The sequence below is a fragment of the Tigriopus californicus genome, chromosome 9 (genome assembly GCF_007210705.1).
Source record: "Tigriopus californicus strain San Diego chromosome 9, Tcal_SD_v2.1, whole genome shotgun sequence".
Taxonomy (NCBI): Eukaryota; Metazoa; Arthropoda; class Copepoda; order Harpacticoida; family Harpacticidae; genus Tigriopus; species Tigriopus californicus.
The window spans coordinates 1770672-1793758 of record NC_081448.1 but is presented as its reverse complement, the minus strand read 5'-3'; the positions used below and the strand labels follow the sequence as shown (position 1 = coordinate 1793758).

General features: G+C 42.8%; 2 protein-coding genes and 1 long non-coding RNA gene across 5 annotated transcripts in view; 1 reads left to right on the top strand and 2 right to left on the bottom strand.

Moving 5' to 3' along the window:
* LOC131887187 (uncharacterized) overlaps positions 1 to 21954 on the top strand; it is a 57193-nt gene extending 35239 nt beyond the window's left edge. The window contains exons 3-12 of one of the 2 annotated variants that reach the window (XM_059235723.1): positions 12912 to 13413; positions 18648 to 18773; positions 19023 to 19211; positions 19284 to 19422; positions 19504 to 19709; positions 19802 to 19992; positions 20054 to 20294; positions 20362 to 20577; positions 21150 to 21628; positions 21793 to 21954. In XM_059235723.1, coding sequence (XP_059091706.1) covers positions 12912 to 13413; positions 18648 to 18773; positions 19023 to 19211; positions 19284 to 19422; positions 19504 to 19709; positions 19802 to 19992; positions 20054 to 20294; positions 20362 to 20577; positions 21150 to 21628; positions 21793 to 21865 — 2362 coding nt within the window. In that variant the 3' untranslated portion in view covers positions 21866 to 21954. The remainder of the gene's footprint in view (positions 1 to 12911; positions 13414 to 18647; positions 18774 to 19022; positions 19212 to 19283; positions 19423 to 19503; positions 19710 to 19801; positions 19993 to 20053; positions 20295 to 20361; positions 20578 to 21149; positions 21629 to 21792) is intronic. The other variant, XM_059235724.1, reaches the window with a different exon arrangement.
* On the bottom strand, positions 7680 to 11803 carry LOC131887195 (uncharacterized). 2 transcript variants are annotated; one of them, XR_009374006.1, is made up of 3 exons: positions 11199 to 11803; positions 9117 to 9345; positions 7680 to 8888 (listed from the first exon to the last, which is right to left on the bottom strand). It is a non-coding gene; the product is annotated as an uncharacterized LOC131887195 (long non-coding RNA). The 2 variants fall into 2 exon arrangements; XR_009374007.1 differs by having other exon boundaries at positions 11210 to 11803.
* Positions 21955 to 22356: 402 nt separating the features above from the next.
* On the bottom strand, positions 22357 to 23086 carry LOC131887193 (chromatin complexes subunit BAP18-like). The gene has a single exon (XM_059235739.1). It carries the CDS (start codon positions 22907 to 22909, stop codon positions 22442 to 22444), a length of 468 nt encoding a protein of 155 aa, XP_059091722.1. The 5' UTR covers positions 22910 to 23086; the 3' UTR covers positions 22357 to 22441.
* Between the last annotated feature and the right edge of the window lies 1 nt (position 23087).

Here is a 23087-nt window from a genome sequence, read left to right as displayed (position 1 = left end):
AGCTTCCAAAGTCATTTGGAAGTCGACTTTGGACGACATGGAGATAGATTGTTAGAAGGCGTTGCTGTCCCAAGCGTAAATTGTAAATGTCTCTCGTTTTGTAGGAATTCGCAGTAATGTTTACCAGTTGCGTTTTATGGATGGAGAGACGACGAGGGGAGAGAGAGCGACAGCGAAAGAGTGAATGAGTGAGTTCTGAGAGAGAAAGGCTTCGTGTTCGGCCTCAATTTCCCTTCTAAAGATCAACTGCTTTGATTTCCCCCATTCGTAATTCTAACACTTCTCCTTGCCAAGAAAAGCAATCCATGGATGACAATCCACCTGGATCGCCCATCTCACTCTTACTCTATGTTGCCTTTGAGACCTTTGTTGAACAAAGCGTGCAAACATGGATGGCATGAATGAAATTTCGTTTTAAATTCAAGGCCTCTTCCATATTAGAGTCGTCTTCAGCCAAAATCCACCTCTAATAACAGCTACACGAGATCTTCGCTCTCTCTCTCTCTCTCTGACTATCTCTGGGCTGCCAAAATGATCTGGATGCTGCAGTTTCTTTAAACACATCAGGCCTATTGTAGTCGTCGCTGTTGTGACTGCCTACCCAAGTTACCGGTTGATTCCTTCTATGAGTCGATTCCGCCGAGCAATGGCCTACTACCTATAATTGGCGTGTTCGTGCCCTCAAGAAAGAGATCGACAACGAAGAGTTCGTCTTTTGTTGCGTGGAGAAGCATCTCTTTTTCTGCTAGATCGGCAAAAAGCGTCAGGATCACGAATGTTGTGTGCACTTTTTGCTCCCTTGAGCGTTTTCTTTCCAAGTGGAAAATCTTTCCAATCCCTCTTGTGCTGAGGCTTGGACAAAGGTGTAGGTGCGTATTCATGACCTTGTTTTAGAAGATTCCTCCTCTCTGTTGACTTTATAAACAGGCAAAAGATCGTTCAAGATATGCTTCATTGGACAAGATCCAGTTTTTGTCATCTCTGGAAGCTTTGGTGGCGTTGTTGTTCTACTACAGTTTAGAGTGAGGGGATCATGTTGAACTGTGACGAATGGCAGATTGACTGCCAAGGTGTTTTTTTCTGACCCAATTTCATGAATTCCACTTTGATTCATTGGAACTTAAAGAAAGAGCGAGTTGAATGCCTTGTTTTTATCCAACATGGCCCGGATTCGATCCGTTTTAGACCGACCAAATCGATTCTGCCTGGTTAATTATTGACGAAAGTTCGAGCGCTGAAATTTGGGGTGACCTTGTAGAGTTAGTGGGTAGGTACCGTAGATACCGAGGAACCTTACCACAATAGCCCAAATTGCAATCAATTTGCATTGAAAATCCCCCTTATCATGTGCTGTATCGTGTCCTGATCAACCGCACAATGAGGATGGATGAATGTTCAATAGGATATTACCTCCGAGGTTCAACCAAAGCACCTAACTCGCTTTCGTTTTGAATCTCTTCCTCCCTTCCTTCAAATTTGTAAATTACGTCTTGATAGGACCTTCACCTGTTCGATATTACCAATCCTTTGGTGATGGTTCATAACTAGCATGAATTCAGATTCGATGTGGATGCTTATGAGGCGAAAGTCAGGATCTAATTAGAAGGTTTGCTGACTCGCTATTCAGGTTTCATGACGTATGAGTACGACAAGACTAATTCCGCTTAACACATGACCTTTCACAGATATTTGGGGTCTTGGAGGTCTGACTCCATTAGCTTGTGGCTAATGATTAGAATGGCTTGGTATGTACTAGTCCAATCGAGTTTCTATTCTTGGAAGTTCCGCCATAGAAGGGACGAACTGGCAGTATGTCAGGTTGAAAAATCACCCCTATCAACACACGAAATCTCACCCCTTTAGCCACAGAGTTCTGCGACTCACGCCAGGGAAAAGAATTTTGCCCCTAGGGGCTCCACAAGGAGCTTAGCTGGCACCCACTGAGGGTGGAGATTCAAGGTTTACTCTCTCCACCATCCCGAGTCAGTCTCTGCTGTATTTGGAAATGCAAAATCACAATAGCCCAACCCCATCAATATGGATTTGAGATCTCACATGGGCGGGCAAGCCCGTCAAACAGTCCGGATTGATGGAAAGATATGTAGATGAAGGGGAAAATACCCGGATCTAATTCGAGTCGGTTTTCAGTACGTGGCTCGTCCGAGAAACACAAGAGAGGGCACATTCGATCTGATGGATTGATAGGGCATTTGTTTCGACCTTGAATGTGACCTCCTTGGCGAATCAGACAAGGGCAGAAAATGGGGGTTCAGGACGGTTATTGTTATTACACCAACTGACTGAAGCTCGCAAGAAGGAGAATTTTTTTGGCTCCTTGAAATGAACCGAAGGACAAAAGCAAGTTAAAAGCACGAAAAGGCTTGTTGGCAACAACAGTTTGATCTGATATTTCTATAAGAAAAAAGGACATATCTACAAATAAAAGTGTGCATGATGAATTCAGGTACCGAAAACTACATTTGCAAGAAATAGCGGGAAAAAGGCAAATATGCCGTCTTTTTCTTTGTTGACAGCCATCAAAATTCAAAGATAACCATGCATGGCTTGAAGTGGGTTTCATGTGTTCGTAAATTCGTGAACAAAACAAATCCTTGGTGACAAATCTCGTTGTTACATTGTTGCTATCGTGTTCGGGCTTCTTTTCTGAATCATATTTTGCATAATGGATGATCCGTTGTGAAAACGACTCAAATGATTGAATTTAATCTACCGATGCATCCATGGCACATCTTTAAACTAAGCTCTTCAGTGATGGGATATGTAAATTGACAAATTGATCTTCAAAAAAAGAACATTTCCAGACCCATTGCTTATTCAGAGATCTTAATCAAGATTAGGTATTTATTGTCATGGTTGCCTCATTCAATTTGGAACTCACGAGTGCTGACTTGTTCAAACCCTTCGCCTTGATTCGATTTGACGTCTTGTGCAATTGAGAAATTTATAACCCAGTGAAAACGTTGCCCTTGATCTCGATATTAAAAGACCTTGAAGAATCATTAACCAACCATTGTGGTCAGTCCACCAATAAAATAAATGCCCAGGCACTTTAAAATTGAATGACGATGAATCAGAAGAAGAAGTGGGAGTCGCGAAAGCGCTAATTGTTGGGTGGATCATCTACGCGGGTTTTGGGCTTGACCTCTCTTGTTCTCGTTTCTCATATTGGGTGTGTTTAAAGAGCACTATTGGAGAATTGCAACATACTCGCTCTAAGCACAAGCGAAAAAAAAGATGCCCTCACCTACTTTTTTCCACTACAGACATGCAAGGATCGTACGAGCAGATGATTTTATTTCTATTGAACTGATATTGTCACTATGATTTGAAAAGAAGAACGGAAACCCCTCTTTCAAGAGATCCTCTCGACCGTTTCCTACCCTGCAACCTTGACCCAGGAATTTCTTATTCAAAGAGTCGGTTTGCAATAAGTCATCACTGCCAGGAAAAAAATCTCAAGAGTCATTCTCACCCACGAGTATTGTTGTTCTTCAAGGGCACAACATTGAACCATAATCTTCATCAAGACCCGTCCCGAAAACCTCATCAGTTATCCCCTTCATTCGGCATAATGAGTAATCCTCCAGGTGATCATTGACGCATGGAACATTTCTAGTCAGTGTTTAGATTTAGAGGGAGGACTTTTTCTCCCATCTAATTGGCACAGGGGTGAGTTAGGGTGCTTGTCATGGAGGAATTTTCAGGGCCCCAAGTCATGTACTATTCACAAAGCGCCGCTCCATGTGCTAGCCACCCTTTGCCTTTTGCTTTTGTTTGGTCAATGATGGATTCGTTTTGATCCTTATCGCTATATCGACCCCCGCAGGGATATCAGCAATTATCTTGGACTGCAAGACATAAGCATCTCTTCTTCGCATCAAGCCATACATACACAAGAGTGCTGTACTTTGACGACTGAATTGAAGAATGATATCACGACCATCCGTTGTTGTCATTTGTCATTGAGCAGCTCCAAGAATCACACGGTCCGTTCCACTTTTCAATAATTGTTCCATTGTGTATTCGTTTGTATTCATACCATGTTTATTCACATGGACAGGCAGATTTGGATGTAAGTGGCGATTTTGGCCATTGTGCAATGTGTACTTCTAAGTTTCACTTCAAAAGGTGTTTCTTTTTCTTTTAACTGGATCTGTCGAAAAGAGGGTGTGAAAATAATCACCAGACATGACTGGGCCTCTTTCATGCTCGCGATCTCATCATTTCTGGAGAAGATATCAAAACGGATGAAACGTCGAGTTCGTGATGGAATCGCAATCAAATACGCCCAGCCATGCCAATCCTTCCTTTAGAGACCGGTATTATAAAAAACAAACAGCACAATCCTTTAAGAAGCTAGGATAGAAATGTCGATATCAGACACGTTGTCTTCAATAGTTGTTATCCACAGGAGGCGGGAGTGATACCATGACCAAGCTATACATTCCAAAATCGTAATCAATATTTGGTACGTGTCCGTAGACGAATTGTGTAATGACCCCATCGCCTTTGGTCGATTTGGATAACGGATGAATGCGGTGGCAACAATTCCATACATTCAGAACGAACCCATGTAAACAAAATCACCCCTCGCTCGTGTTGCCTTGGCAAATTGAAGGCCTGACCATAAATGTCAGGATAGTGCATCGATTCCGTATCATCCCTCCCCCCAAAAAGGTATCGGAGAAAAAACGGAACTCCAGTGAGACGGAAGGCGAAGCTCGGCCCTCGCTCCAGGCTTTTTGAATAGGATTCTTGTGATGTTGCCACTTTGAGATCATCGAGGAAACACTTCCAACTTGGCGTTGTGTGCGGATGCACAATGAAGCACTTTTGAGCTCATTCAGCTAGAAGCGAATTGAAATGCCCGAGCGTTATCACTTTATCCATCCACTTTTGACATCCCTTTTGCCATATCAAGCTTCCGTCTTTTTTTGTCCACTCTGTCATTCTCCCTTCGATAAGTTTGGAACGACGGTCCAACAAGTCAAAGAGTATTCTTTATTTTACTTGCAAATTTTGACTACAGAATTGGCGGCACGAACGAAGGTCTGAACATATGATCTTTAAACCTTGCAGTACTGTAATATAAATGCCATTCTGACAATATCCAAGGTGAGGAAGATCAAGTGCTCTACATAACTTCAAGGGAGACAGGGTTGTCCCTTGCAGAATCCCTGTTGCCTTTTTCGTTCCTCAATTGATGAAGTATTCGAAACCAGGATCTCGAACTCAGGAAACTAGATGGAACAGCTCTTTACAATTTTTTGAGTGCGCCCATTGTGGAAAAATGCGTTAATCCTTGAATATCTGAAACTAATCACAACTAAAGATTCTAATTTTTCGGCTTTAAATAACTCTGCAGGCTAGTGGTTTTAAGTCAAACACTTTTCAGANGATCAAGTGCTCTACATAACTTCAAGGGAGACAGGGTTGTCCCTTGCAGAATCCCTGTTGCCTTTTTCGTACCTCAATTGATGAAGTATTCGAAAACCAGGATCTCGAACTCAGGAAACTAGATGGAACGGCTCTATACAATTTTTTGAGTGCGCCTATTGTGGAAAAATGCGTTAATCCTTGAATATCTGAATCTAATCACAACTAAAGATTCTAATTTTTCGGCTTTAAATAATTCTGCAGGCTAGTGGTTTTAAGTCAAACACTTTTCAGAGCCTTCTCTCTTTTAGGTTTTACATCTCTACCAAAGAGCGTGTCTGTTTCAAATTCACAATGTGCTTCCATTTTGGGCTAAAAAACTTCACAAATATGTTCAACAACTCCGATCCGAAAAAAATCATGAAAGATTAATAATCATTACTGTTATATATTTAAGGATTTATGAAGTTTTCAACAACGGGCGAACTCAAATTGACAATAGGACTTTCTGCACATTTTCCGAAATTCAAAACTGCGCCTCTTCCTTATTTTGGTAGTCTATTTTACGAATACATCTGATCAAAAGAGTTGTCGAACACAATGCGGGATAATGTAAAATTAAGGTACGAAGATTGGCTGATCGTGCCAAGTCCTGATAAGGGATTATGGTGTAGCCCGCTTAGTAGGTGGGTTTTCAGGGCCAAGATAAGGAAGATAATTTTGAGTAATGGAGATGTGAACACGGAACTTGGGGGAGTAGTGGATTTAATCTTTTGTTGTTGTTCCTGCGGCAGTTTCCGCTCCTAATGGTTTCAATTCAAATAAACGAAGTAATAAAACTTGATTGTCGTTGCCAAATGGACTGGTCGTAGGAAAAACAAAACAAAACAGGGAATCAGGTACGTCGGAGATAATTTGCAATTTTCTATGATTGTTTGCTCACATTTCCGTCTACTAGAGTCTCTGTGCTCTGTCACCCGCTGTCTCACAAGACACATGCAGAACGTCCTTAGTGGTTCTACGTCTTATTGCCTGGATAAAATGCGAAGTTTTGGCTCTTTTCAGCCTGTAATGAGATATCAACTTTCACAAAGCATCTTTAAAGAGGGTGCAATGTGAGGTCCTTTACAAGGAAAAAATCCATTATCATTGAGGGCAAGTGTCGCAATCAATTGAATGATCGACTAAAGCGTCATGGAAGATTTCTGAAAGGAGAAAAACTTTGGAAGTTCATCTCGGAAAGTGGCTTCAAAAAATGGACATGCCACTCGATCGACCCAGCTCAAGGTCGACCACGGTTGCCTATGGTTTCTTATCCATACATAAATCGTGTTACTCATTTCGTTGCTGGATGCACAGCTCTTGTTTCTGTGGGCGACTAGCGCAAAAACAAACCTTGAAGAGTAAGCACTCCTGCCCAAACATTTTTTCTTTATTCATCTACTGGACTGAATGACAAACTCGAAGAGTGCAGATCATTGTTTTGAGAGGTCCTCCTTTGTCTTCTGGACTTCTTGATTTGTCATTATCTGATGACCAAAAACGACGGCGACGACGATGACAACGAAAGAAGAAAATTGGTTGGTTCTCGTTGATGGGAAACACTCTTGGCCTGATTCTGATTTCTTATGAGAAGGCCCAGAAACAATCAAAATTCAAGAAGAAAAATCTACTTGAGATGATGCCCGCTGCAACCAGAAATCCTCCACAGAGACGAGGATTTTTATTCTCATCATAAAAATGTATGCCCAGAGAAGAAGAGAGCACATTGCATTATTACCGAGGAGAAATTTGCAATTTTCCGTGGCTCCTGTTTGAATCTCTCCGTGCCATTGTGCACCCAAATTACGGCGCCTTGGAGTTTGAATTTCCCGCTCCGCCCAGAGCTCATTGATCTGATATGAAATCTCAGTGTTGCTAGTTGCAGCGGTTTCTGGAGATTGCCTTGCCTTAAGGAGCTATCTTCCAATTAACTAGAGAGCAATCTTAAACGGGTTAACCAACGTACAGGGTGGTCAGAGTGCAAGTAGCAACTATTTCAAATACATTGGGTCTTTAAAAGCGAGCAGTTGAGTGTGAATATTTATCCTCCGGCTTTTTTATGTGACCGTAGGAGGGGGTTATTGCCATGGCCTCTCATTGCAGCTCGTATATCTAGTCGAGGTTATTGCCCTGAATGCCACCGGTGAAATTATGAATGACAGTTCTTGTTTCGCATTGCATACTCAAATTTTGACTTTCGAACTAGTCGTACTTTGGGCGTAGTCGTGAATTAAAAAAAACGAGGCGCTTTCGATTGAGGATGTTTAGCAAAGGAAGCACATTCCAAGCCTGCCACAACTATTGGCTCTATTACATTGACTTATTGATGATTATGTCATGATTTGCGGTTTTGGCTTTGCCTTCAATAGAAGATTCCTTATTCACGAGGAAGCCTCACTTCCCCTTTCAATTGAAAGAGCTTCCAAAAGCACAATTATTCATCAAAGAACCGCCATATTATTTTTTACCAGTCTTCTTCGTCCCCCTACTTTTCTACTGCATTCTCATTTCCCCGTAAGATTTGGCCATGAAGTCAAGAAAGATATACAATTCCATAGAGTTTGGCCCAGACCTGAATACATTACTCTATGGCCGTTTAGAGGTTTGGAAACTAAGTTTTTAGAACGTCATCCCTGATTGTGCACTATCTGTGGTTGGGTTTTTCATTATGACACACCTTCCACGATTTCAATCATGAATCATTAGACACGATTTGCCTTCGAACGTCTCTTGGTGATGCCTCGGACGACGACAACACAGAGCTTGATGATGAAATGATTGTTTTATCAGGAACAACGACCGCTTATTAATGCCAACACTCTCAAATGGGTATACGAAACATGCATCAAGCACTTCAGTCGTGAAACCCGCAATATGACTCCCCAACGAAGAGGAAGGCGGTGACAGCTAATTATGACAAATGGAAACTTGTTCTCACCTCCATTCCGCAAACGAACTGAAAAGTAGGAGTACATTCTACATTCAGGAAATGATAGCAATCACCAATAGCAACTAGTTCTTGTTCACTAGTTGGGTAATAATCATTGGCGGTGTACTCGTACGTGTATGCAAGATCATTTTCGCGAGGGCCACCAAGTTCATTTGAAGGCAGGAAGATCGAGGAAACGTTAGATCATGGTTCTCTCAATAATGATTAACCTCAATTCTCGTATATTTATGGTGGGAACATTTCCTGAACGACCGAAAAGGGGCTCAAGTGTAGTTGAAAGTCGTGGATTTAATTGAATCGGACGGGAGTTTGTTCCTTATTTCGTGGACTGGCTCGCTGAGAACTTTCTTTGCTCTCATTTGAAGTCAACAGAGCTCCGAGAACGACCCCAAGTCATGAGGCTATGCTAATTTCTCACTAGTGCGTGTTCGACCCACGTTGAATGAGTCCAAGATTAATAGACACCTTCTTGCCTTCACAGATCATCAAGCGCAGTGATCTAAATGAGAGAAAAGCAGTCTTTTGAATGGAAAGTGATGTCGAAACGGTGATCGGTAATGCTTATGTTTCCAAAGTCGACTTTCTTCGGGAGAAAGTTGGGACTTTTCCAGATATGGCCGACCTACTGCCCACTTTTTCTTTTTTGGGGGAGGGGGTTGGCGCTATCCTCGTTTAGTCCGGTACATGGAAGCCGGATTTGATATAATAAGGAAGTCGAAATAATTACGGTAAGTGAAGGTCTGCCAGTTCCACTGCCTTTCCGTCCAATTAGGGTTCTCGGAGACGATCTTGGGCATTGATGGCCCGAAGATTGATTTTCTATTCTCCGCCTGATCTTGCCAAATAACTGGATCCATTTCTGGAGGTGTGAACACAGAATCACCATCTCATTCCATGTCATGGAGCCTAGGTTGACAAATTGTCGGCAATTATGACGGAAGGAACCAAAAATGAACCTGTAGAGAAAAAAGATGATGATGATGATCTGATCCTTTTCAGAGTCGGTGAGATAGGGAGAAGAGAACCCCCGTATCTGTGAGGAAGGAAGTTCGAGAATGTCAGGGGTGGTTAAAGTTTCCTTTAGCCAAGAACCATCTCACTCACCTTGACACTCGGCTCACTCCCGATTATCTTTAAAGCCAAGGCAACGACGAAGATGATCTCGATTGCGTATTCGCGCAATCGCTTTCCGCCCCTTGAAATTTGCACACACATTCGCACACACACCAACAACCTTTAAACACTTTAAAGACCTTTGTGCATGGCTCAATTTGTCGCCTAGTCCCAGGCTCGAGTTGTTTGTTCCCAAATGAGTCTACTCTTGACTATTTATTAGCAATCTACAGTCCTTGAGATACTTCGGTGTAGACAACATTTATGTCGTGATAGACGAGAGGCCATCTGGGAAACCTTTAAAAGCTTTGAAGTTTGTACGATCGCAAAGGCAACTTGATGACAATCAAATCGATTGAAGCATCTTCATCAATGTTTGAAGCTTCAAGGAGAACTCGCATTTTTCAATAACTTCATCAACGGATGCCTGATTACTGCAACGAGAAGGAAAACGCGTATCCGTTGTTCCCAGAAACTTCAAGCCCACTTCAATCGAGTTTGTTAACATAAATAAGAGGGGGAAGCGTAATGGATGATTCGAAACGCCCCCAAGGAAAATCTGATGATTTTTGTAACCTTTCAATGATGTCACATGAGTACACAAACGCAGTCATTCTTCTGAACAGGAGTGCTCATCTTTTTGTACAGATGGTTTTGAAATTTTCCCTGACAAGACAATGGAGAAAAACCGTCAACTGTAGAAGTGTCAAGCCACGAGGAGGCAACTCATAATTTCAAGCACATTCCATTATTGTTCAAGCATTCGAGGAACCGGTTATGCGATATCGACTTTCTCAAACCATTGCTTTTCTTACAAGTCAAAAAGCCAAACTAAAAAATTGCAACCTTGTGAGGAGATCATGTCTGGAATGGGACTCGTGTGAGAGCTCTCCAAGTTCGTGTTTTGGTTTGTGAGAGAACTGGCAACGCCTCGAATGTCTTGTCATGGCAAACTTTTCCCTCTTCACATGATTTAGAGAGGTAATTATTTGCCGAAATGATCCTTTTTCGACGTGGCATGACTTACAGGCTAAATGGGATTCATTCGTGTGTGTGTGTGTGTGTGTGTTTTTAAGCTTTGGCCCGGGCTCTTTGTTCCAATGAAATGGTTGCCCATTCAAAAAGTGCACTTCGCATGAATGAATGCCGAGGCTGATTTCGTTTTCTATCGGCCCTGGCTTTCGAGATAATTGGGAATAACCAGATAGTTATCAATCCGGAGATAAAGCCGTAAGTCAAATGATTCACGCTTGTAGTAAAACATAAAAAAAAGAATGTCAATAGGCAGCGAAAGATAACATGTTTCCAAGATAAGCATTTCAATCCCATTGATAAGCATTTCCCAAGTTACCTTGACATTGTCTGATGGATCAGACGCTATACTGTGGCTACCTTCAGAGTTTTTACATGATACCAAGTACATCTGGATGTACGAGAAAAGACAGAAGCTGACAAAGAGAGTTCATGTTCTTGGAGTCCCAAAGAGTAGGTCATTTAAGACAGAACACAAAAAGTTGGAAAGTGATCGGGGGCGTAGGGTTAGCCCGGATCTAATTTGTGAAATGGGTGGGAATTGTGAATGCGATTCCTGCTCATAAGTGCCAACATGTGTTGGGTGAAAGCGAGAGTGTCTTTGGAGTGAGCCGATGCAAGATTGGTGGCTTAGGTTATCCCCTAAATCTTGTGTGGTACAAACCTGGTACAAACCTGGCACAGTTTAGACATGACAAGCATCAACTAATTTAGGGCGTTTTCCATCTCACGTTGGTGTTCTGAGGAGACGTCTGGTAGAAACCATGCCCAGCCATACATTTCACGGGAATTCAATCACATTCAAAGAGATCAGGAAGAGCAGAATCCGGGAACTGATCTCCCATTACGAGGAGATCTATCCAGCAGACTCTTCTTCCTCTGTCCGCGGGAAAACTCCTCGGAAAATCTCAAGCCCTTGTTTACCCAGAGCAGAAACCGCGAGAGAATTCAAAAAAGGCGGCAAATCCAAATCGTCCAGTGACAGTGAATCCTCTCCAGTAACGAAAGACCTTAAAATTTGGATTGAGCCTCACCAATATCGTCCAATCGGCCAATCAATGGGTAAATCAATCCCTTAGTGTAGTAGTTTGTTGGCATTATTAACCTCAGGCACTTTTGATCGGGTCTGGAATGGGAATTGGTTCCTTTATAACTCAATCAAGAGTTTCGCCCATAAATTACTTTTAAGAGCCCCATTTCATCGGATAATGTAATGTTTGGCGATTGCTTTGAATTTGCAAAAGAGATACATAACGCATTTTCTAGGCCCGAGGCCCACGTTGGAACGACGGAAGCCCGTATCGGGTCCTCATCCCCAACTCAAGAAACGACCATTACAAGTCATCGAGGTAAAGCGACCCTCGGGTGGTGGACAATCAACGTCAATATCTGCCAACAAAAATCGAATCTCCAATTTGAAAATATTTTATGAAGAAAACGACCGGAAAAGCAAGCACGAGTCAATGATTCTCAGTGGTCATTATTCTGATGCCAAGACTACCAATACCCGAGAACCAAAGAAAACGGACGAAACTCATAGAAAAGAGGGCTCCTCATTGGGAGGTTGGACAGCTACCGGACTAAGGTTTAAAAGTACCGCCTCGGCTCTTGGATTCATGACAAGTTGTGGGTAATTGCCCGATAAACGGGTTGGCTCTTTTATCTCTTTTCACTTGAGATTGTGCCGTTTAACGGGGAAACTTTTGAGCGATTCTGTTTTTCCACGCATCGCTCGAGGCAAGCATGATTTTGAGTGGTTAAATCGATTTGAAGACGTCGATTTCCAATGAGAGATCCTGTCAAGGCCACCATCGCCCCATTTCGTAGCCTGAACGATGCTTTGGTTCACGTGACCCAGGAATATCAATTTCGAAACGGGGGGAGATGCACACCTCATTTAGATATTGGAAGAGCTGAAATTTATTCCATCTTAACACTTTTTTTAAAGAGAGAACTTGACACCAAAAAGCAATAAAGTATGGTAATGAGGAGTCAAGGAAGTCTAGAAGTCAAGGCTGATATATCATAGGACTCGTTCTCATAAATTGCTAGCCAGTGTGGCCCGACAGCACCAATAACCCAATAATTGGCCCTTGCCAATCAGATCCTTCTTTCAATGAAAGAAAAACCCTGAGAAAGAAAATGCCTCAATCGCTCGAACGTCACGTCAACCGAAACCATTTCAGAACTGTATTCGTTGAATGACGAAATTGCGACGCACGAAAATGAGGCGCAAAATCAATTTCCCCCGCCCCAACGTCGCACTCAACTAGGCCTCCTTTTCGTTTGATTCACATCACCTTGACTTTAAGAATAGAGATGATCTCATTTCTTGTGTAAAAACCAATCTCCAGCCATGTTTTTCTCATTTCTTCAGATTCACATCGGATGAGATGACGGAGGCCATGGCTGCCCGATATGGCGACTCCGAGACCGAAAGCGAGGACGAGGATGACGACGACCTCATGGATTCGGTTTCTGTAGTGGCAGCTCGAAATGCTGTGACTATCGCTTCCTTGACACATACCAAGGACACGGATAGTGGACGTGGGGAGAGCCCGGAGTCACTATCCGGAGGTCGGGTCGTTTTGCGGCCCAAAACTACTCCCAAAGGCCCTCGTCCTATTAGCGCCGTACCCAGCGAGTATAGCGATATCAGCACCAGTTCTTGCCGAAGTTCGGATGGAGGCGGAGACCATGTGGAAGAAGCCTGTCCTCCCACGCCCATTCTCAGCCCTAAGGAATCTTTGATTGAGGAGCCAATTGCACATGAAGAAGAGGAGGACTATGCCTCGAAAATGAAACGGGTGCGGATGATCGCCATGGAGCTATTAACGACTGAGGAGCAATATGTCCAGATCCTTCATCTCATTGACCAAGTAAGTTCTACGCCCGACCAGGTGATATCTGAATTGGGATCGGACAATTCTTTTGAAACTCGATCATTTGTTAGGATTAGTAGTACGAGTATTGCGTAAGTGAGCAAGAGCACTCTGCTTCAGGGACCCATATCAGATGGAGTTTGACTTATAGATTGTTGAATTACTAATCTGACCTCAAGCATGAAAAATAGCATTGCTTCGACCTTATCCTCGTCTGCTTTAGAAACTTGAAGATCTTGCTTGAAAAGGCAATGCTGATCATGATGAGGGAGAAGATGCTCTGGTGCTTTTTGCAAGAAGACCCACGTGGTAATTTGGGCTCTCATTAACCCTTGGAGGAATGCTCGTTCAGCTGGAAAAGTGATTTTGGCAGCTTTCTGGAGCACCTATTCCTCGGGTAATTTATCTCTGAAGATATGGTATTGTGCAAGAGCCTCTTGCTCCAAGATGATTTTCTTTTCGTCCGCCAATTTCTGGTATCTTTTCACTGAGGATGCGGTGCACACTTGGCAAACAATTAAATCTCAAGTAGGGGAGTAATTTAAAACCTATCCTTGTAGTCTTCGCATCGAGGGAGGTAGAATATTGTTCAGAGGTATCGAATTTCCGAGCTCGAAAAGCCTTTGTGGTCGATTCTTTTAATTTGAAGAACCGTATAATTGCCCTAGAATCGTTCTATCTAAACTTATCCCCAAAAATGACGGCCTCTGGCTAATTTCTCAATGATACATCAGTACTTTCAACTTTCAAGACCTACGATTTAGTGGAAGCATGAAATCTTTCTTCTTCTTGCTCCAAGTTCTCCACATACATGCATTCTAAAGAGCACTCGCTGTTGTGGGCAAATGGTTCATATTTCACCCAAGAGCGTCGTTTTAATGACTAATTTGGTTTATTAACTTAGTCAGACCTAGGCTTGGTAACGCTTCAACGAGATCGGTAAACAAAGGAGAGACACTGGCTTCTAGGAATTTAATTGAAGGCTCACAACCCATCTTCCCGGAGTCATTTTGGCCAATTAAAACCGGCTAAGGGTTAGATTGCTAGTTTGGAGCACACTCCTTTAAACAACCCCACCTTGCTATTTAACCAAGTTTTAATGTTGAGACGAGTCCCTTGACTTATAACTTTCAACGTTTTACCTGAGTGGGAAGGAAAATGTCTGTAGGTTCAAGCTTATAGACTTGCTGGACTGCCTCTTGAAAGCCGTGTATGTGGTTAAGTCAAAGATCTATTGAAATAGACGGATGGAGGAATGCTTAATTAATGCAATTTCGATAAACTGGAGTGTGGTCTCATCCCGAAGGAGAGATTCAATTTCTACTATTAAAGACAAAAACGTGTTTTTAACAAATGGAAAAAAATTCAAATCAAGACGATCCCAGTTCTAACTTGCCCCAGCACTACCAATTAAATTTGAAATCAAAGTTATGACGAGCATGACCAAATGAATTCTGACGGTTTCGATCAAATTGGCTCCGAGTGAGAAACAATGAGGAAGCCTTTGTTGACTTCCTCTCACTCGATAAAAAACGGATCATTCAATTCAAGTGTGATGTAGTACTGTAGGTAAAAGTGTGTCGAAGGAACCGATTCATCTCATGGTGAAGGACTTGGTAATCTAGAGCACAGCCAGGACTTGATCATGCTTGCTTGCCCTTTGATCTACGTAAATATGTTGTTTTAAGTGCCACTGCTTCAAGTTCACTCACTTGTGAAGTGAGGAGATTCAAATGACAAATTGCATTGTTGATCTACACGTGGGCCGAGGAGCAAATCTACAAGTCCTGTTAAATAATCAATTCCATCCTGTTTACTTATTCCCCTTCAGAGTGCAACGAAGTCAATGAATGATTTAATACCCGTCCGAGCTTGTTCAAAATAGACCTCTGAACCACAGGATACTACTGTGAATACAAGAAAAACCTGCAAGTAGTTATCGAAACAAGACTTGGGGGTTCGGAGATTCTGAGGTCCCGAATTTGTCCAGAAGTCAGCAATCATTGGCCACAGATCTCTGAAGTGCTTCTTGATTAATAGGCCCATGTTGCTAGAACAAATATTCACACCCACCCCAAGGTAGAAGAAGTCATGCTTACTCAAATGTACACAGATGAGTGATGACGCCGATCAACTTCACCCCTCATGAACATTCTTACGAGGTTCTTTGTCCTTTTAGTATCTTGACAGAAACCAGTGTTCACCAAATTATCTCAACAATAGCAGCCAAAGCCATCAAAATGGGCTTGTTTCCTTCCAAAGGTCAATTCTATTCTGAATATTCAAAGAGCTCCTCCATATTGAGTAGCTTGTGAAATCACCTTGCATCCTGATCAAGCATCAAGGATCATCTTGGCCGTCACATGACGGAGCACCCAACCAATGGGACTCGATCATCAGGGAGTGCTGCTTGCTTGGCTGGTTTCTGCTTCTCGAAAGGAGTTGGTCTTGGACAAATTGATTTCCTTCTCATCATGTGCTGCATCATTATGATATGCGAGAACAGGAAAAGATAGACATCATTCCCAACTTTCTTGCCTTAAATCATGACGGCTTGAAATGGAACGCACCTTGAACTAGATCTCTTGTACAATGGATGGACAGTAAATAAGTGACGATGCTCTTGGTTGTAGTGTATGTTGATGCTCCAGATCTGCGTTCAGTTGAGCATGAATAGAGACACCAACCAGTGCGATGGAAACCCTTAGAAGTCAAACTTTCTTCTCCGAGACACCAACCAGTGCGATGGAAACCCTTAGAAGTCAAACTTTCTTCTCCGATGTCCCGTGAAGTGCTCTACATACTTCAGTACATAGCTGGCATTCCCCATGTCCTGGACTTGATGATCTGACTACAGATTACTATCGACCAGGACCAGACACATCTATCCTGCTGCGAGTATTTTTTTTAATTTAAACGCTCTCACAGTCAAATTAACTGTTAATTACATTTGTTTACAAAATGGTTAACTTATTGCACATTTTAAGTCCGGCATTGATTTGACATTAGATTCACAGGCACTGCCAAGAAGTTGACTCTTTTTTTTTTTCTTTGAGTTCCAAACTTGATTTGATTGATCGGACGTTGTTCAAAAGTGCATGTCTGTCACAAAAAGTTGTTGGAGGCCTAAACCTGTTTCCGGTCTGAACTTTCAAACGGTCCAGGTCTCGAGTTGTCCTTCAGATTTGAATGGACTACGAACAAGCCCAAGGAAAGCGTGATGGGGAGGAGTTGTTGTTGTTACTGTTGTTGTTAACTATGGAGGCTTGTCTAAAACTCAGAAGGAAGAGAGGCGATATTCATCTTGGAAATAAGGAAATACCCTCCTGGTACTCCTTCCTAGGTTTGACTACTCTCACTTTTCATTGTGCCAACTCCTTCCAATAATCACCTGCCTTTGACAAGTGGGAAGAACTCTTTCTCCAAGACGCCACGAAAGTTGCAGAACTTGCTTGCTCCAGATGATTAAGAGTTGATGGCGACTTGAACGAACCTCTTCATTCACAGGTTTTCACTTCCCATCGATCTTTTCCAAATTTTTCTCCACCAAATCTGGCGCTGAACAACCAATCACGCTTATGAATAGTCTCATCGATCATGTTGATCTCTTCGGGACAAATTGGATCTGGTCGAGGAGCAAAGAAAGTCGAGGAAAAGAAGGAAATTCCCTCCACAAAACTAGAGTCATTGAAGGTCAAACCTAACGGAGGAATGCCAAGAATATCAGACAGCAAATTGGTGGATGGCTCTGAAGTCAAAGATAATTAGACTCGGACGAGATCACATGCCAAAGTCTCTGCTGACGCTTGGTCATCGTTGGCATCACTGCGAGATGTCGACCAACACGACTTTGGCGGTAGTTTTCCTTCATTTTCCACCTGGTTGTCACAATCAGGTGTGATTGTTAGTGTGTGTAATTATTAATTAGTACATAATGACTCGATGGCACGAATGCGTGGTATGTGTGCATGTACACTTGAAGTCGATTTTACGCAGAGCCAAGTAATTCTTGTACCACCTTCTGTCCTTGGTGGCTTCCACTTTACAGATGTCAATGGAGCCGTTTGGTGGCCTTTAACGGTTATAATGGCGTCTAAAATTGTTTATTTACGTTCATATTCTGCTCCTGCGCCCTTCCAAGTTGGACTTGTTGTGAGTGATGTTGACAGAAACGAGGATATCAGAAGCTCATCATGTTCGCCAACATTCCTCACGATTTGTTTGTAGCTCATCAATATCTGGCCACGGAAGCTTCACAGCTCTCGGGAAATATTTCAAATTAATTCAAATGGAAGATGACAGTGGAAAGCCAAAATTATCTGTCGATCTATTTGGAGCAGGCCCTTGTCAAGAAAAACATGGCCGCTGGCTTTTTTCCTAAATATTCATTGCTGTTTTGGACTACCCACACACCATTATTATCCAAATTCAATATCAAACGAGGTTAAGAGGTCAGGATCCAAATCAGAGGTGTTTCGATTTAGAGCCGATCTCGTGCAATTTCGTGCTTGCTGGAGCAGAAGTCAATCGTGAATTCAAACGCTATCGATTTCATTGAAAAATTGGCCCCATCCTACGCACTGAACTTTCTTCGGCTCATGATTTGTGGAGGATGAAATTGCTATGCGAGGTGCGAAGAGTGAACAGGTTACAAAGACAGGAACAACAAATAACATCTTGGCTGAGGATTTGAATCAGGTTTTCCATTCAAGTAAACATTGAATAAATAAAATCTATGGACACTTGAGGTACGAAAGATGTTGTCGAAGGATCACTTAGGTCCAAAATTGGCCCTAGTTTAGGCTTGGCTACATCTACAAAAAAAAAATACGTTTTACAGCCCTAACGCAAAACTTTTGGCATAATCAAATGTTGCGCCGCCGTACTCGAAATTTGAACAGGAAATTTTTAATCCTATGATCTAATCTTTGATTCAATGCTGTGCATGTGCCTTGGGCTGCTTGTGGTGGAACGAGAAATAGCATGTAAATATTTTCTTTCGCTAAAAGTTGGGCCCTTCAAGACGTTCAAAATGAAACATTTGCCCGTCCGAAGAACAATCGATCAAGGGTACGTGTGAAGTTTTTCGACAGTCCAAAACGAGGCCCATCCCTAATGTGTGATCGAATTTGGGCTTCGGGAAGGAAACTGATATCAAAGCGACACTCGCTCAACTGAGAATGTCTTGGAATGCCGCTCATTATTCATTTTTGTTGTGGTGTTTCTTTCAGGTCTTCCACTTCCAAGTGGATCAGGAGAATCGCTCTCAAAACTTGTTTCCTCCGGAAACCATCCCACAAATGTTTGCAAATATCAAATCCATCTATCAGTTCCACGAGGAATTTCTTCTTCCCCAGGTAAGATAAGAGCCGGCCGATCTTTGGCGGAGTTTGCCATTTTCTCATTAGTTACATGCATGTCGATGGGGCATTTTTTATCAAGCTCAAAAGTGCATTGGTTCATGACACCAAAACCCTCCCTCACCATTACTTTTGCTTCTTTCGTGCATCACACTCTTCAGTTGGAATTTAAAAAGAAAAATAACTAGAGGTTGCGTGATTATTGATTTTAAGCTTAATGAACTTAGTCTCAATTTTACTTTCCAGCTGCGAGAAAGAATGGCCGAATGGGATACTTCCGACCATCAGCAAAGAATTGGTGATATCATCGTCAAATTCTCCCCCTTCTTCAAAATGTACACAGAGTATGTGAAGAACTTTGATAATGCCATCAGCACCATTAATAACCTGTACCAAAAGAACTCAAAATTTGCCAGCATAATGGACAAAATTCATGTAAGTTGGATAAGGTACCTACATCTCTTGTCTCTAATCTCAATACTGGAGGCACATATTGCTTGTTCACAGGCTATGCCTGAGTGCAGGAGTCTATCTCTTCAGCACCACATGCTCACTCCAGTTCAAAGGATTCCTCGCTATGAAATGCTTTTGAAGGGCTACCTTCACAAACTTCCTCAAGATTCTCCTGATCGAGAAAATGCCGAAAGTAAGTCGTCGCCTCTTTGATAATCTTCATCTCAAATGAGTTTTAGAAGTGGCTCAATTGGTTTCATGCTATTACTTCCAGAGGCACTCCACTTGGTTTCTACTGCAGCAACTCATGCCAATGAAGCCATGCGAAGAATTGAGAAGTTCAAACAACTCCTGGAAGTTCAAGAGAGTTTAGGGGGTACAGTGGATTTAGTATCCCCCACCCGTGAGCTAGTCAAAGAGGGCAAGATGGTGAAAATTTCTGCAAGAAGTGGCGATCATCAGGATCGATACATATTTTTGGTGAGACTTTCAGCGTAACTTTTCAACAATTGTCCAGCTCAACCTCGCCTTTGTGTTTTTGGCATTAAAAATGGTTTCGTTTTTTCTTTCAGTTCAGTGATATAATCCTGCTTTGCTCACAAAGGTTGATTGCCAACCGAGTGATTGCAGGGAATGGGGCCATCTACAAATTGAGAGCCAGATTTGATGTGGACAACATCCAAGTCCTTGAAGGCGATAATCTAGTCACAGCCAATACTTTCTACATCAAGGATGACAAGAAATGTGTGGAACTGTACACACAGTAAGCGAATCATTTCGTACCCACTGAAATTTCAACCATTCACCAATTTTGCGCATTCTAGGACCAGGGAAGAAAAGAGATCTTGGCTCGAAGCCTTATATCGAACCATGGAGGAGCTCTATCAGAAGAAATCATCGTTGAGGGTGGGAATTGATCGAGAGACTCTGCGACCCTTGGACCACGAAATTGGAGTGGTCAAGCCGAATGTGGCCCCCAAAGCGGAGAGTTGTCAGAAATGCATGAGATGCGGCCACCCTTTCACCATGATGAGGAAGAAGCATCAATGTCGAGCTTGTGGAATTGTACGACTTCCGAAAGTTTTGTTAAATGGCAGCAATAGCTCATAAATCATGCCTTCCCTTTTTCCAGGTGATATGTTCCAAGTGCTCGAATCAGAAGTTTCCGTTGGCATTTGAGGGTAACAAACTATGTCGTGTGTGTCGGACTTGTTACGAGGTTCTCGTGAATAACCAGAAGAGGATGCTCAGTGATGCTGAAAAAGCCAGAGCACAGAGCCACGAACATCAGTCGATTCCTGAAAATAGCATTCCTGACGTGGCTGTCCGTCCGAAAGGCCTTTTGGAGGTAAATTATTCACATCAAAGTTGATCAAGTAGTGCAGTAACATGGTTCTTTTAGCACCTTCCACCTCCTTTACTTTTTGGGCATTAACACATTTCAATTGAATTCCAGCCGTCACATCCCAGTAGTTGTAGTTACGCCACTTCCACTTTAACCAAAAGGCATAGTTTTAGCCATTAACCTTTAATCATCCAATCCTGCTAAATCTGTGTAGGGCCCGTAAGTTCGCAGTTTATTGGTCATTTTTCACGTATGCTACAAAGCACGCCGCATGCGAAAATCATCGGATACATCTCACTTCCAGTCCTTTTATTAGAAAATATTTTAATCTAGTTGGAAACGAGTTTGCAAAGGGATTAAACGTCATCATACATGGGGAAACACTAATCTTTTAAACGCCTTGCTAGGCTTCCAAGCAACTTTAACCAAAGCTATCCAATTAACCAAATCCATTCATTGATTGAAACCGAGTATGATTCCGTGGATAGGCGTTTCATCCCTTGGCTCGGCCACCCTTCCCTTCACATCCTTCACTTTATCTCTCCAAAAAAAAGCGTTCCTCCTTGTTCCATCAGGTCCCGGGGAACTCTCCTTGCATTCACAATGGGTATATGGTTCTCAAGGGTACACCGGGTTCATCCTCTTCCATGATGTCAGGGTCCAACATGGTTTCTGCGGTAGTGGGCACTAACCTAATGGCCCTCCCGTCATCAATGACCCACAAAACGGGCTCAAAGCGATGGTTCGTTCTTCTCTATGACTTTGTGCTCTACTCCTTTAAAGCCCAAAATGACTCGGTGGCCTTAACGGCACTGCCTTTGCCCGGATACACCGTGTCCATGGGCTTGGAAGACCTTCAGCATGACCCCGCCGTTCTGGAGAAGGACAAAGAACGGACCATTCGCATCCAGCGCAGTTCACTCTGTCACTCGACTCCTTCGACCACCTCATCGACGACAAACGTGAACCAGAATAACGGCGGTCAGCCAATGGGGCATGCTTCCTTCAAGAAAGTCTATTATCTTGTGGGGTTAAATGTAGAGGACACTCGCAGGTACTTTTTGTGTGGGACTAGTGTACGTGTGCTACATAGATTAGATGGAGTTCTGTGCATGTCAGGTTCAAGGTTGTTTCGAATGTGATTGAGAATTAAAAGTCCCAAAATTGGAAAACGATTTAGATGTTTTTAACCGTGGGATCTCTCTCTTCTTGTTTCAGATGGTTTGAAGTACTTGAATTGGCCTCTCGAGCCGAGCTTCCGAGTTGTTGTTCTGCAGACAATAGCCAATAAAAATGCCAGTGATTTCTCAGTCAAAAACTCCGTAACAGTTTGTCAATGTGATCTCAGAACCAATAAACCACAAAACTCTACTGGATCAATTCCAGTGTGTCCTACGTGTGTTACTGAAAACCCAGTCAACCCAGAGTTGATCAGGGAAGAGTTTTGTCGTATAGACTATCTCGGTTGATGAATTATTATTTCAAATTTCTGGTCGATTTTCAGAAAGGTTTGAAAAAAGCCTTCAAAGATTAGGACAGACAACTATTAAATTTCAATCGGAAATGTACTCAATTGCTGATAAACTATTGATTGAAGTTGTATTGAAATTTCGGCATTCTAAACGATCCCTCAAAATGTTTTTCCTTTCGTGTTTCTCGGCCAGAATCAAAAGTTTCGCAAAATTTCTCCCTCTCAAAGCAGCATGTTGTACTAAATCCGTATTTGAGACCAGACTTTAAACTTATAACATGAACACCATCCCCGTACAACTCAACCTGAAAATTCGTAGGCAACTGTATTTACAATACTAGAGATCTTAACATCTATAATAATTCGAAGGTACACTCGTGATCCTGGACCCAATGATCATCGTGATCCAAAATCCAGCTTATCACCCATACCCTCCACATCAACCTCGCTTTCGGGGGCGTTTAAAGCGTTTAGCGTCACATCGGCCTTATTCAAAACCGGCGTGGGCGGGGTCGAGCCCGCCGCTCCCTCCGATGAGGCGTCTTCGAGGCTCAACCCCGCCTCATCGAAGGCCTTCCGCTTTAAGGTGGTCTTGATTTGCTGAACCGTGCGGCCTTTGATACGCTCCGAGATCTGATGAAGGTCATGAGCAAACTTGGCCACGGCCTCGTGCAGCAAATCCATCTCCTCTTGCGTCCACTTGGCCGATACGCCCCCGCCATTACTGGCCGAGGGGCGTGAGGAGGTGTGGTTAAGTTGGGTGGTTAATTGGCCCAAGGTGTTGAAGGCGGCTCCGGCGGAAGCGAAGATTTCGCCCACTTTGGAGGCGGGGTCCATCTCAGACGAATGAGCTGGCGGAGACATTGATAAAGGGTGGTGACGGATAAATCCAGGCAATGAGCCAATGTCCCGATCAATGATCGATCGGACCGATAGTCAAGAATCTGCCAAGAATCAGTCTACTTTTTCGACTTTTTCGATAATGTTTGTGTTTTCAAAGCCGTGTTTGTTGTTTGTTGCTGTAGACTGTCAGTTGAGAGTT

Bases quoted from the DNA above. Each gene is read 5' to 3' on its own strand.
- LOC131887193 (XM_059235739.1), bottom strand. From the start codon at position 22,909: ATGTCTCCGCCAGCTCATTCGTCTGAGATGGACCCCGCCTCCAAAGTG.